The 14,944-nt window shown below is 41.3% G+C and overlaps 1 protein-coding gene across 1 annotated transcript in view; it reads right to left on the reverse strand.

Moving 5' to 3' along the window:
- The window catches only part of TMEM154 (transmembrane protein 154), a 62,003-nt gene that overhangs the window by 14,425 nt on the left and 32,634 nt on the right, over positions 1–14,944 (reverse strand). The window contains exons 4-6 of the mRNA XM_032148337.2: positions 11,372–11,399; positions 10,031–10,116; positions 7,886–7,943 (exon numbers count right to left, since the gene is read on the reverse strand). Of these exons, the coding sequence (XP_032004228.1) occupies positions 7,886–7,943; positions 10,031–10,116; positions 11,372–11,399 (172 nt within the window). The remainder of the gene's footprint in view (positions 1–7,885; positions 7,944–10,030; positions 10,117–11,371; positions 11,400–14,944) is intronic.

Consider the following 14,944-nt stretch of genomic DNA (forward strand, 5'->3'; position numbering starts at 1 on the left):
AGGCTTTTAGTAACCATCTTCCAAAACAAACTTTAAATTTCTAAGGAGAAGCATTTCGAAGGCTCAGTGTGAGACACTGTCAATCAACAAGAACTTGTTAAACTTAAAGCACCAAAGAGGAAAAGAAGCTCAAGCTATGGTGCCCACTGCCACAGCTCTGTGGACCATGAGCAATTGACAAGCACTGCTACACAGTGTACTAGCTGCCTCACTTGTGGGACATCAGGCCACTCCCAGAGTGTAGCAACTCTTACTGGTGCTGGGATGGACATCAGGCGTGTTGGTAAATCAGCAAGTTGGGACCTGGCCCACCAGTTGAGCCTGGAGGCATTCTCTCCCAAATGCTCATTCCTTTATTTAGTTAGATATGTTTCCTCCTGTCTTTTTGGCTACTTATTCTCTCTGTGGAATCATCAAATAAACCTAGACATTTTTAATTCTGAAAAATCCTGGAGTTCTCTGTTAAAAAGATCTTAGCAAACTGTCACAGAATTGCAACAAATCAAATAAGTGATCCCTTTTCAAACCTTTAGTTTGAAAGCAGTTTTGGTAACTTAACTATGCTGGTAACATTAGCGAGCAATTTTTCTAGGAATGCTAGACAGATATTTTAAGAATGTGGGCCAAGTGTGGTGGCTCATGCCTGTAATCCTAGCAACTTGGGAGGTCAGGGTGCTTGAGCCTCAAGGACCACTTGAGCTCATGAGTGCGAGACCAGCCTGGGGAACATAGTGAGACACTGTCTCTACAAAAAATTCAAAAATTAGCTGGGCATGGTGGCTCGTGTCAGTAATCCCAGCTATTAAAAGTAATGGTAAAAACCGCAATTACTTTTGCACCAACCTTATACCTTATGTTTGGGTGGCTGAGGTGGGAGGGTTGCCTGAGACTGGGAAGGTTGAGGCTGTAGTGAGCTGAGATCACACCACTGCACTCTAGTCTGGGCAAGAGAGTGAGACCCTATCTCAAATAAATAAATAAATAAATAAATAAATAAATAAATAAATAAATAAAAGAATGTGGAACACCTTTCCCAAAAGCCTGTATAGTAACAGGCTGACAAATAAAACCAAATTTAATTGATTAAAAAGCATCATTGCATTGTTTCCTTTAAGAAGGCACGTAATAGGCATGCTACCAGTTAAATAAGGACTGATGCAACTGTAATACCTTGTTTCATAATTGCCCCTTTGTTGCAGTCAAGATTAGATAAGTCATCTTTGTTCTCCTGACCAGTCTATCTTGTAACAATCCCTCTTTATGACCACAGCCCATGTACTGTCTCCAAAGATGGCAATAAACCTATGTTAAACCTTTCTTGTGTTACGATGCCAACTCATTTTTGGGGGGAGTGCAGAGTTCGGTTCAGCACAAAGTCACATAACAATTAGATCAGGCTCCCTTTCTCTTCAATAGAATGTCCTTGCTCCTTCCTGCAAGAGGCCTGGTCTCAGGTGGAACGATTGAGGTAATGCATCTGGCTAACATCAGAGGCAAGCCTAGTCATGCACATAGATCATGCCAACGTTGTAGATATAATCTGGGCCACTATTCAAGCAATGCTGTGGTTTTGAAAAGTAAGTACATCTTCCCTCATCCAGCACATACATGCACACACACACGTGCGCGCGTGCATCTGCGTTTTAATAATATTATTTGAGGTTATCATCCTGCAGGATTATAAACTGTTAGTTTGTATCCCTCATAATATCAAGCTCAGATTTGAGAGAATCCGACACTTAATACTTGAATTACAGATGATCCCCAACTTACAATGCTTAACTTACAATTTTGACTTTACAATGGAGCAAAATTGATATGTATTCACCACACTCCTTGACTTACGATGGGGCTATCTCTGGATAAACATTATAATTTGAAAATATCGCGCATTTTTGACTTATGATGATTTTTTTACTTACAATGTGTCTCTCAGGACCTAACCCCACTGTCAGTCAAGAAGAATCTATATACTTTTAAATAACTTTGAGGGACTAAAGAAGAAAAGAGGAAAGAAGCCTCCGCACAAAGAGAAAAATTAGAAGCGGTCACAAAGATTTAATTGAGCAGACAGGCCAAAAAAACCTCACACAAAACTGCTGTTTTCTTGCAATTAACGGTTAAGTGTTGTCAAGGACTGTGCTGAGTGACAGACACACCATTCACTGAGTACTTTCCTGTATTAGCCTCATGGTGGCTGGCTTTCTTGCTGCTGAGTATTCTTCTTTTTCTAATCTATAATTTGTCTTTTAATTTATGAAATATCTCTTATTTTAACAAGATAATAAAAGAGAATGAAAATACACTTTTAAAAGAAAATTTTCTCCAGATTCAGCTTTATCAGCTACGAACCCGCCATGTGAACTTGAACAAGCCACTTAACCTCTCTGAGTTCTAAGTTTACTCAAATTATTTTATTTTTAACTGGTTGTTTTGACATGATGTAGACAGTGTCAGGCACATATTAAGTGCTCAATAAATGTCTTTTGAAGACCTACATCAAAAATTATACTTTCTCAAAAAATGACAAAGAAAAGGGATGAAACAGGAAGAAATCCACAAAATTCTTTATTAAACTAACCTAAATTTTTCCTGAAAAATAGTGAAGCGACCCATTTTTATAATGACATTGAGCTCAGAAACATAAACTATAGAATAAGCAGTAGAATTATCATAAGAATAGATATACTGCCACTCTCTCTTAGTTAATTTCTCAGGCACTAGCATATAGAAAATGTGATGTAAATGTCTTACTATCGTTGTAATTATTACTGTATTTTCAAAATTATAAATCCACTTGAGCAGAACCAAATCTAATTCTTTCCCTAATCTTTCCCTATGTTGTTGCTCAATGTAAAATCATCCCTGTGGTCAAGAGATATAAGAGGAAAGAAGACAGGCATTTGGCTAATATTTGCGATTCCTTGTCTGTGGTTATTCATCTGAGATTGCAGAGACAGAAACAGCAAGCTTTCAGGAAACCGTCTAACTACAAATGCCTCCAGAAGAAGGAAGAGGCGGCTAGATTGGAAGAGTCATGATAAAAGGGACTTTTTCTTGTTTGCACCACTATCTAGTGGCATTTGGGAGGGTGTTGTGAGGGTGGGGTTAGGCAATAAGGGAGTGTGTTTTCTACACAGAAGTTAAAACAATAATAAAACCAACCAAAAGGATCTGTTTTCTGTGGTTACCATGTGTTGGCAATGCTTAACGAGATCAGGGATGAAATTCTCTTCAACTTGAGGGCAGACCCCTCCTAGCACCCTCCTCCCACTGGCACTATGCCCCTGTGCAGCACCAGGCACATAGCAGGTATGAATCACAGAAAAGATGTTAAGATGGAAAATAAGAATATGCAACACTCCCCTCCACCATGATTCCTTTGTTGCTTTTCCTGTTGATTTCTTTAAAACATGAAAACCATAGTGTCCACTTCCCACAGTATTTTGTACATCTCTAGTCCTTATTAAAATCCTGTGCTGTCTTTTCGATTCCATAGCTCGGGAAGAATATCCATTCAATGAAGACAGAGAAAAGTAATGAACAAGGACTGGCCAATGAGACAAGGATAAAGTTCTGAATGAAAGCCCTGAGATTATAGACCCTAACAAGACAAGGTTGAAGCGTTGAAGTCTTTGCACACAATGTGGTATATTCAGTGTAGGATGGTTATCAGATTGACTCCCTTTTCCCAGAAGCATGGTGGATGTAAGTTCTATGGACTTAATAGATAACAGAGGTTCTATGTCAGAGATGTCTTTCTAGCATCAAGGAAAGTGGAACCCTGTAAATGAATTCCAGAAGTCTTTATCAGGAGAAAGGAGAAGTGTGTTTTCCACTAAATTCAATTTTTAATGACTGTTACATACTTTCTGAAGCATTAAATTCACCTGTATACTACTTCAACAGCAGAGGAAGAATCATGCACAAGGTAAAAGCCAATGGAAAACTTTGGGTGATAATGGTGTGTAAATGTAGGTTGATTGATTGCCACAAATGTAGAACTCTGATGGGGGACGTTGATAATGGGGGAGGCTGTGCATGTGTGAGGGCAGAGGGTATATGGGAACTCTGTACTTTCTGCTCAATTTTGCTGTAAACCTAAAACTGCCCTAAAAATAATCTTTTAAAATCCCAGTGTGGGAGGGGGAAGAACTATTGCCCCTGCATAAGAATAATTAGTTTCACTTTCATGGTGCTTTCAAACTTAGCTACTGCCAGGTGCAGTGTCTCATGCCTGTAATCCCAGCGCTTTGGGAGGCTGAGGTGGGTGGATCACCTGAGGTCAGGAGTTCAAGATCAGCCTGACCAATGTGGTGAAACCCCGTCTCTATTAAAAATACAAAATTAGCCGGGCATGGTGGTGGGCACCTGTAATCCCAGCTACTTGGGAGGCTGAGGCAGGAGAACTGCTTGAACCCAGGAGGCAGAGGCTGCAGTGAGCCAAGATTGCACCATTGCACTCCAGCATGGGCAACAAGAGTGAAACTCCGTCTCAAAAAAAAAATAAAAATAAAACCTAGCTAGGTAGTTTCATTCTCTTACATCATCCTGTGAAACTAGAAGGACAGATGTTCTTATTTCCATTTTTCAAGATGAAGAAATTAAAACTCAGAGAGCTAAAGTGACTTGTTTTAGTCTAAAGAACAAACAAGCATTCAAATTAGGTCTGAAAATGAGTCTTCTGATTCTAAGTCCAATGACCCACTAATGCACTTTCCACCTGTATCCATAACAATTCACAAGCTTTTAGAGAAAAAAGAAATCTTATTTTTGTCCCAGGGTAGACACTCAAAGTGAACATTTTATGGATTATCCATGTAATTAAAACATTAGGATAGGAAAAAGAAATGTAAATAAAATTATGACAGAAAAGAAAGATTATCCAAGTTATAAGGTGTTAATATCCTTTTAAAAACTTCAGACTAGGTGAGGCACGGTAGCTCACTCCTGTCATCCCAACACTTTGGGAGGCCAAGGCAGCAGAAGAATTGCTTGAGCCCAAAAGTTTGAAAGCAGTCTGGGCAACATAAGGAGACCCTGTCACCCCAATAAAGTAAAGTAAAATTAGCCAGGCATGGTGGACAAACCTGTGGTCCCAACTACTCGGGAGGCTAAGTTGGGAGAATCACTTAGGCCCAGGAGGTTGAGGCTGCAGTGAGCCATGATCACACCACTGCACTCCAGCCTAGACAACAGAATGAGACTCTGTCTCTACACAAAACAACAAAACACCAAAAAACTCCAGAGTGATAAGTGAACTATTCTGAAATCACCAACATTAATGGGCCTATGCCAGTAATTAAGGAGAACTGAAAGTCTCATAGTAGATCAAACAAATTCCTGATTTCCCAGGACTGGTAGGTCCAGAAAGAAACCACTAGAGAATACAGGAACAAAAATAATTCTTCGCCCACCAATATTGATGTGTCTGGGTCTTAGGATACTGGCTTAGGATGAAGGAAGTGAGTTTGTTTTTTTTTAATCCAGTGAGCTGGGTCTTAGTAGAAAGGCAGTGAGTTTCTGTATATCAGTTTTAACTTCCCAATAATTATACTAGCAATAACCAGTGCTTATTAAGAACTTAGTTTGTGTTGGGCTTTGTTCTAAATCCGATGTACTTTTCTTAGATTTTTAGTGAATAAAAAATTAACTTTGCAATAGCATAATAACTTTTGAAGTAATCAGAAAGTGCCTAGTGGTACAAAGATCTGGGACTTGCCATTCTTCATTCTCGAATGCTGGTGCTGGCATCACTGAGAGGGCATAAAGTGAAGGCCTGACAGCCATCCTGTGAATGCCACACAGCTCTGGACCCACAGAGAAATGTAGACATTCCCTTTTGAAACAATAATTTAACTATGTTAAGGCTCTGACTCATTTTCTCATTATTTAAAAAATCTGACTTTTTTTATTTTTTGAAACAGAGTTTCACTTTTGTTGCCCAGGCTGGAGTGCAATGGTGTGATCAGTGTTTACTGCAACCTCCGCCTCCCGGGTTGAAGGGATTCTCCTGCCTCGGCCTCCTGAGTAGCTGGGATTATAGGCACCTGCCACCACACCTGGCTAATTTTTGTATTTTTAGTAGAGACGGGCTTTCACCATGTTGGCCAGGCTGGTCTCGAACTCCTGGCCTTAGGTGGTCTGCCTGCCTCAGCCTCCCAAAGTGCTGGAATTACAGGCATAAGCCACATTGCCTGGCCAAAAATCTGATTTTTAAGGAGTTTTCACTGCCATACAATTCTGTAATGTTAAGCTTCTTCCATGTTGCCAACAATTTCAAAGAGCGAAAGGCAGGAATGTAAAAACCACTGAGGGTGATTTTCAGCATCATTGAGGGTGCTCATCAGTGATAGAGTAATAAGATACTTAAGATATTTATGGAGTTTTAGTAGCAATTTGAGCCCTGTACCAGACATATATAGTTACATATTTCCAGGTAAGGTCAAAACATGGAGAAAATATTCCTTTGTAATATTCCCCCTGGCATTTTGTTTTCTTCTACCTGCTTGTTAATCAGTGTCTCTCTCTGTCTGTCTCTCTCTCTCTCTCTCTGTCTCCCTCTCTCTCTCTCCCCCCCTTTCTTTTAGAGACAGGGTCTTGCTCTTGCTTGTTGCCCAGGCTGGAATGCAGTGGTACAATCATAGCTCACTACAATCCTGAAATCCTGGGCTCAAGCAATCCTCTCACCTCAGCCTCTCAAGTAACTAGGACTACAGGCAAGCGCCACCAGGCATGACCTGGAATCTCTTTTAAATAGGATAGAATCCTTCCCGAACTGGCAATAATCTTAACATGAAAATGCCTAGGGTGGTGATATTGACCTAAATCTACAATAGCTATAGACTTTGGCATCAGAGCTGAGGTTTGTCTGAGTAAGACTGTGGTGGTGTGATGTGAGGAGAGATTTGGGATGGTGAATTCTTAAGTAAAGTTTAGGGGGGAGACGCAGAAAAAGGGTCCGAAGATAAACATCTGACTGCCCCAACCACTGCCTAATAATCAGTATTCCCGCGCGATGCTCAGGCTTCGGGGATTGCCCGGTGACAAGTGAATGACTGGCACCAGACTTCTGGTGAACATGGAGGGAGAGGATTTATCCTGCCTGAAGGTTTATTCCATTTATTCCAACACAAGTGTGATATCTCAGGCGTAGGCTCAAGTTCTCTTCTCTCTGGGTGTCCATGAGTGATTGCTGCCAACAACTCAGTACCTCCAAGGTCACAGCAGAGCTCTGCAGAGCCAGTCCCCAACCTTCTGAACCATCAATCCTTTTTCCTTAGAACACTTCCCATGTCCTGACAAAACAGTTCTCTAATCAAAACACCCCAAACGTGGTCATTTCTATCCTCACAAAAGATAATATAATTTAAATGAGATTGTGGAATGCTAAACTATACACCCAAACCCCAAAGCACTAAAATTTTTCTATCAAGCAGAGCCACCTAGTGGTAAAATGGAACATTTTTTAAAAATTCCCATTTATTTTCTCACTCCTAGTTTACAGTTACCCACTTTAAGACTGTCGCCTCCATCTGTTTTCCTTACCAAACATCTATTTATCCAAGGTAAACAAACCTACAGTTTGTCATAATTGGAAAGTTTTATGACTAAAACAGAAGCTGAAGCAACAGTGTCTCTTTAGAAGGGCAAGGAAATGTCAATACTCATTTATTTCTAAAGATAAAGAGTCCTAGGATATTTACTTTGTAGCCTTCTATTTTCTATAACACACTTCCTCTTCTCCACACTATGCACATATCCACCCATGTAAATGATCTCATACGACTTATAGGCACGGAGAAGGCAAGCAAAAAGTGTTCCACCCTGGTTCCCAATCCCTCCCTGCCATATACATATAATCTGTGGTAGAAATAAGAAGTACCTTGGATTGTGATTTGATTCCTTCTCTTCCTTCAAGGTAGGTAAACATTCAAAGTTAGCTAGGACAGAATAAAAGCAAACTCATTGTTAGTTACTGAAATTGTATTTTCTATCCACAAACCTGATACAGTTGAATACCATAGTTCTCTGATCTGTCTGGTTACTTTCACAAAAATGGCCTCCTCAAGGAGTGATAGTGGTGAAAAGATTAATGATGTCAAGGCTCTCGAAATGGCAAAAGCACTAATAACACAGATACAAAACTTCAACGTGCCTCTGACCCTGGAAAGGACACAATTCATCACTGCTTGGTTATTCTGTCCCTGTAGCACCCCAGTGCTCCAAAAGCTAGAATCTGCACGTCTCAGGATAGACACTGGAATAAGATGGCTTCGCCTGAGGTTCCAGTGTGTCTGCAGAATGATTTCCATCAGATCGCATGGTAGAAAAGAATTGGGTAAAGTGGGAAAACAGCCGATCTTCCTACGGTCATGAGTTCTTTTCTATTACACCACTCGTTATTTTTAAGGGCAAAAAAATTCTTTGATTCTATCACCTATGTGTCAAAATAACTCAGCTTTAGTTGTCAAATAGAAATGCCTTTTCCAGTTTTCTGGTTTTAGTGAGTATGACAGAATCATGATTTTATATTTCACACAATCTCTGGCACAAAACGTAATACAACAACATAGTAAGAAGAGATTGCCTTTCTGTGGTGAATTTTTTTCTTCTACCTTTTTTTTTTTTTGCATTTTCCAAATTCTACTATGTATGCATATTACTTTTAGCAACTGAAAAACAACAAAATGAGATTCCTGAAGGACTATCTCAGTGACCTGCCCCATCCTCAAATAGAATGGCTTTACAGAGTCCTTCTTTCCTCAATATGAAAAACTGTTAGAAATTGTACAAGTTAGCTGAGTGACTCTTTTTTGAAATCACATCTTGATAAGCCTCTGGTAGTAATCATTCTTTTTTTTTTTTTTTTTTTTTTTTTTGAGATGGAGTCTCGCTCTGTCGCCCAGGCTGGAGTGCAGTGGCACCATCTTGGCTCACTGCAAACTCCACCACCTGGGTTCAAGCTATTCTCCTGCCTCAGCGTCTCTAGTAGCTGGGAGTACAGACATGTGCCACCACACCCTGATAATTTTGTATTTTCAGTAGAGCTGGAGTTTCACCATGTTGGCCAGGCTGGGTTTGAACTCCTGACCTCAGGTGATCCACCCGCCTCGGCCTCTGAAAATGCTGGGATTATAGGCGTGAGCCACCGTGCCTGGCCTGGCAGTAGTAATTCTTATAACCAGTCTCTGAATTTTCTAACTCTACTGTAGAGTGTTGAATTTGACAGACCCTAGGGTATTTTTTTAAGATAAATGGTAAAAAATACAAATGATATGATAATGCTGGGTTTTATTAATTTAATCTAAGTAGTAAAAATAATTAATTTTTAAAGGGAATTTAAAAAAGAAAAAGCAGCTGTCATCATTTTAAAGTGCCATTATTGATTTACTAAAAAGTAAGGAACATATACTTCCATTACTGCCAGATATCAATTGGAAATTGTTATATGGGGTATGTATATCACCGTCTACATGAGCAATGTCCAATAGAGCCTTCTAAAGTGATAGAAATATTCTACGTTACTCTGTCCACTTAGTAGCCATTGGCTACTAAACACTCAATATTTTTTAATTTTAGTTTTAATTAATTTAAATTTAAATAGCCACATTTGGTGATTGTCTATTATGCTGAACAGCACAGATCTATGGATACTACATTTGATAAAGTTTTATATCCATAGTCAGTTTAAAATTATAGATCTTTAAATTCTGTAATGTATAAGATAATGCCAGATGCTAACTTTTTCCAGATCATTTGGCCTCAGAGATTTCCTTTCTTGAATAAAATACCATTTTCTTCTTCAAAAAGACCATTTCAACAACTTGTACAGAAATAAAAACAAGTGGCACCAATTAAGCTGAATATTTAAGTATTGTCAGACCAAGTTTATTATCTGCATGTACCAGATCTAATGTGGGATTGGGCTCTGTCTCGCTCCAGGATTTATTGAGCTATTTATAAAGCTGTTGCAGCCTTCTGTTACTAGAGAGGAAAGAAAAAAAAACAACTTTAGGTTACCACATACCATTTCTATTCATGCTGTTCATCCATTTATCAAGCTCTTCCATTTCAATTTCCATAACAGAGGGTGTATCTTCCTCAAAAATAGGGCTAGAAATAGAGAGCAAAAGGCTTGTTAGAAAGAAATGTGAAAGATGCCTAATTTCATTTGGAAAGAGACTAGAATGCTGATCCTGAGGAAGATGAACTTGATTCAGTGCCTTATGCTCTAGGGAAGCCTGGGTGCTTGCCCTATTCCAAACTATCAAACTTTAATAGGAAGAAAGGCTACCACACAAGCAAACATACATTTATCACAGGTCCAAAAGTGGGGTGCCCACGGGCCCAGCAAGTGGACTAAAAAGGGAACCCAGGAGACTGCTCCCCTGAAGGTGCAAAGTCAAGTCTGCAAGGCTCCCAGGGTGAGGCGCTTCCGGGGAGTTGCCACATTAAGCATTTTAGGCTTGCTTAATTTCACTTCCTGTTCTTTGGGGTGTTTTGATCAGTGCCCCAGGTCAAGAGGCCACTGTCAACAGGCTACAGTTATCACCTGTCCCTTCAATTCCCAGGCCTTTCTCTCTTGGAGAAATGGAGCAGTTGCTTTCAGAAATTCACCGCCCTCACTTGCAGAAGCTCAAAGTGCACAGTCAGGGGACAGAGCCCGTGGTTAGTGGAGATGGGGGTGGGGAAAGAGGGACCACCAGCTCTGAAAGCAGCGTAGGCGGTACACTGCATAGAGGAAGCGACAAAGTTTCTAAACCAGGAGGCTGCTTGGAAGATGGGGAGGATATGGCATCACCCCAGAGCATGCTTCTGAGTGGAAGCTTGTTTTTCTCTCTCCCACCCCTCCTTCCCTCCCTCCTCTCCCTTCCTCCTGCTCCTCCCACTCTTCCCTTCTTCCTCCTCTCTCTCTCCCATCGCTGGGGGTTCTTGCTGTGTGAACTTCTGCTTCGATCAGGGCTCCCTGCTAAATACCAGCTCAAGTATCTTTCCTGGTGATAAAATTTCTAATCAGAGTAAATGAACCAACGTCCTTGAAATACAGCTAGGGATAGAATATTTAACTGCTAAGCACTTGAAATTGGTAGCATTCAGATTCTTTTCTGAATGTAGGACAACGAAATAAAGCAGATGCCACGCTGTCCTTGCCCAGATCACACTCACACGCTGGATAGGGTTTGGGAATGCCAGCACATCCTCCCTTAGGCTGCCAGGGATCTCCAGCCCCGCCTGGGAAGCAGGAGAGTCCCGCAAGGTGTCAGAACAAAAACACCTGAAAAGGCAGCTGTCCGCCTTAACTGTTGCTGTTCACACCCCAGGTGGATCAGAAGCAGCAGGGAAAACTTACACAGCAGGGAAAACTTACACTTTCAAGTTTTCACTTCCCAGTTCATCTAAAAGGAAATGAACATAAAGGTCATGTTAGCTTTGTTCTTCTGTAACAACTTTTAATTTCAACAACAGCTGAAGTCTCCTTTACAAAGAAAGCAAAATGACATTAAGTAACATTTTTAAAGGAGCAATCATTAACTTAGAGTCAAACAAGTGCGGACTGCCCTATTAAAACGAGGTCCTAATCCATGTGAAATCTGCTTTCTTTTAGATGTGGATGGTCTGCTGAGAACGCTCATTTCAGATCAGATGTTCATCTGTCTTTATTTTTTACATCCACGAGAAGAGGAAAACATTGGTAAGGAAAGGCAAGGGAGGGTGAAACAAGAGGGCTTGCTCCTTGGCCTCCTTCAGTAAAATGTCCCAGATCTAAAGGTTGCTGCTTCATCTCCTGTGATACACCATGCTGAGCGCCGTGGCACTGTGCCTCACTCCTGGCGGAGGATGTGGGCTCTTCCATCAACGGCTCCCCTTGGAATTTTCATTTTACCCGTGCTCTTTGCATGGCTGCATCCCTCACATCCTCAGGGTCCCAGCTTAAATACTCTTTCCTCAGGGAGGCCTTCCCCACCTACTCTATTTAAAGAAGGGCCCATCTTTCCTGTTGCTCCCCAGCTCAGCACCTTGCTTGCATCTTTCATAATACTGGCCACAATTTCTCATTGGTCAACCCGTCTGTTTGATTTTTTTTTTCTGTCTGTCTCTCTCACTAGACAAAGTACGAAGGGGCAGGGATCGTGTCTGTCTTATTTATTGTGGTATCCCCTCAGCTCTGAGCCAGCTAGCCCAGTACCTGGTAAATGCCTAGTCAGTATCAGTGGAATAAATGATTAGATGTTAACCTCAATTGTCCAGCACTGGGGTTCAATTCATGTCCAATATTTCGGACTTAGCATAGTGAAACTTCCAACAAGCCTGTTTTTAGTTCCTGTTGGTTGAGGTGAGAGTCAGGTAACTGTTCACAAAATGGCTCTAATGCACATCAGACTCCAAATGAACAAGTGGTGAGAATTGGAGCCTGATATCCCAGCTGAAGCCCTGTTTCATTTGGCAGGAGAACCAACACATCCAGAGAAATGAGGCAATGATGTTGAGTGGATAGCATAGGCCTGCTGCACCATTTATCATGTGAAAACTATCGAAAAGCAAACCACTTTGTAGGGGCCCACCAAATAGTCAGAGGTTTCTGATCCTTGGCAGTTAAAGGCCTCCCGTTTTCTGTCCTGGAGAAATCGAGGTCCTCAGTGAAGGAATACAACCAGCAGACACCTGGAACTGAGTTCCTGGCAGCAGTGAGCTGCTGTAATTTCCTGTGGGTTGGCAAGCTTGAATGGCATTGCTAATCCAGGAAAGCTGGGCACAGATGTAAGTTTCATGCCATCACTGCTTGCCTTCCAGGAGCTGCAGGCTACGTCCTTCTGCCCTCCAGTAGGCATCTAAATCTTCCTGCAGATGCCTGACTCCTCAGAAACTTAGATGAGGGAAAGGAGAATACACACACACACACACACACACACACACACACACTCTCCACAAACACACACTTTCTATCTAAAATACACAGGCTATTTCCTTAAGGAATTTTACTATAAATAAAGCTCCTACACAATTGAACACCCCTACAGGTGACCCGTAAAGATCCTCCTGTTTTGTCACTCCCTCCTCCCCCCTCTCCCTTTTCCCGTGCTGAATAACCCCTGACTATTTTCCCAGAGAGCAAGTGGCTGCATGGCCCCACCGTTGTGGGCATGGATTTATCTTTATAATCCGGGTTCCCCACAGGCTTCAGGGTGAGCAAAAGCTGGCCTGCATGCAGATGAAGGAAAACTTTTAAAAGCCATTACAAAAGTGCTCCAGATGCACCAAATGTGAAGCTCCTGTAATCAGTATTAAAACAGAGCAAAAAGCTTTCTATGGCCTCATCTTCCCTGCTCCATGGCTATTACCTCTGCTCCAGCCACCATGGCAACAGAAAAACATCTGGGAGAGCGCACAAAGAGCAGAGCATTAAACCAGGAGGGAGACCAATTACTTGTCCTCAGCAATCAGGCCCTGCCCGCTCCACTCCACCTGGCCTATATATATTTATGAATAGCCACCTATTCCCTTTGCAACCAGGAGGCAAATGCAGCTCTTATAAAGCCCCATCTCAAGCCTCCCGTTCCATTTTCCCCCCAACAATCCTTCCATTTCATCTCCTCTGACCCACTTTGTCTTCCTCCTTCAGTTCCTATGTTACCCACACTTAGCCTGACAGTACCCTCCTCTCAGATCCTCTCCTCTGTGCATTCGATAGTGGGGTTGTCTGGTGGAGGCTAGGGGAGGGCAGGAGCTACAGGAGCCTCTGGCTTCCTTATCTTGTTTCCACGCTGAGCAGTGAGCAAGAGAGAGAGTCTCTTTCCGGAAGATTTACTGAGTAAGCCAGGCATCATGTAGCCACAGCCTGTTTAAAGTGGTAGTTTATCGCCAGCTGTTTTCCCTACAGCTCTTTCAGAGAGACCTCGCACATCAAGACACTGCAAATTTAATGCCAGGAGGTCTAGGAAGAATGATAGCAGAACATCACGTTACTACAGCATGTTTCCCTTTCCCCGGACATGAAACGGACCAGCCCAAAGGAAAAAGTAATTTCCAATCAGATGAAGTGTTCTAAAAGTTTTGGCCAAGTCCTCTCCCATTGTCAAATTTAAAGACTTCTTTCCTGGTATAGTATAATAGACCAGGCTCTATCTATGTGGGGTAAGAAACAGTATGTCTGCTTCTAACTTTCCCAGGGGACATAGTGTGCAGGTATCCATGCCCTCCCATAAAACATTTCTGTGGGAGCTTTCCAAGCAAAACGCTGGTCTGACCTTCCATGATAGTTGTATTTTACCTGAAAAGAATCAAATTTTGCTAATGTAAATATTCTGCTTTTATTAACTTTTAGCATTCAGTTTTTCTGAAAAGCTGTCCTTCTGTTAGGCAGTTAGTGGTCATGTCTGTGTTAAAGCATTGGCTGATAAGAGAAAAAAATTCAAATAAAACCTCTATCGAAAACTTTTGTGATAAGCCAATTGTTTTGAAATTCTAAGTTTTCTCTGTTGTGTTTTTTAAAGTTAGGCATATTTAAGATAAAAATCATGTACCAATTTTTAGTAAGGATAATGTACAAATTTGACTTTCCCTCTGAGAGTAGAGGTTCTTTAAAAAACATTCTAACATTCTTTAATTAAGTCACTTATTCAACAAACATATACAAGCAGCTAGTGTGTGTTGGGCTATGCGTTGAGTTAGGTAAAGGGATGATAATAAGCTAGCACTTGGCACTTATGCCAGGTACTGATTTTTTCTAAGTGATTTGCCTATATAAACCATTTAATTCTCACAACTCTATGAGGTAGGTATTGAATTTGCCCATTTTACAGATGAAGAAACTTAATCAGAGAGTCACAGTGCCAGGAAGTGCAAGCCAACCAAGCAGTGTATGTGCTTTGAGTCTGGACTCTCAACCTCAACGCCACACTGTCACACAAGACAAATAAGACTAGCTTTTGGTTCTCCTGGA

This window comes from Hylobates moloch, unplaced genomic scaffold, assembly GCF_009828535.3.
Source record: "Hylobates moloch isolate HMO894 unplaced genomic scaffold, HMol_V3 SCAFFOLD_3, whole genome shotgun sequence".
Taxonomy (NCBI): domain Eukaryota; kingdom Metazoa; phylum Chordata; class Mammalia; order Primates; family Hylobatidae; genus Hylobates; species Hylobates moloch.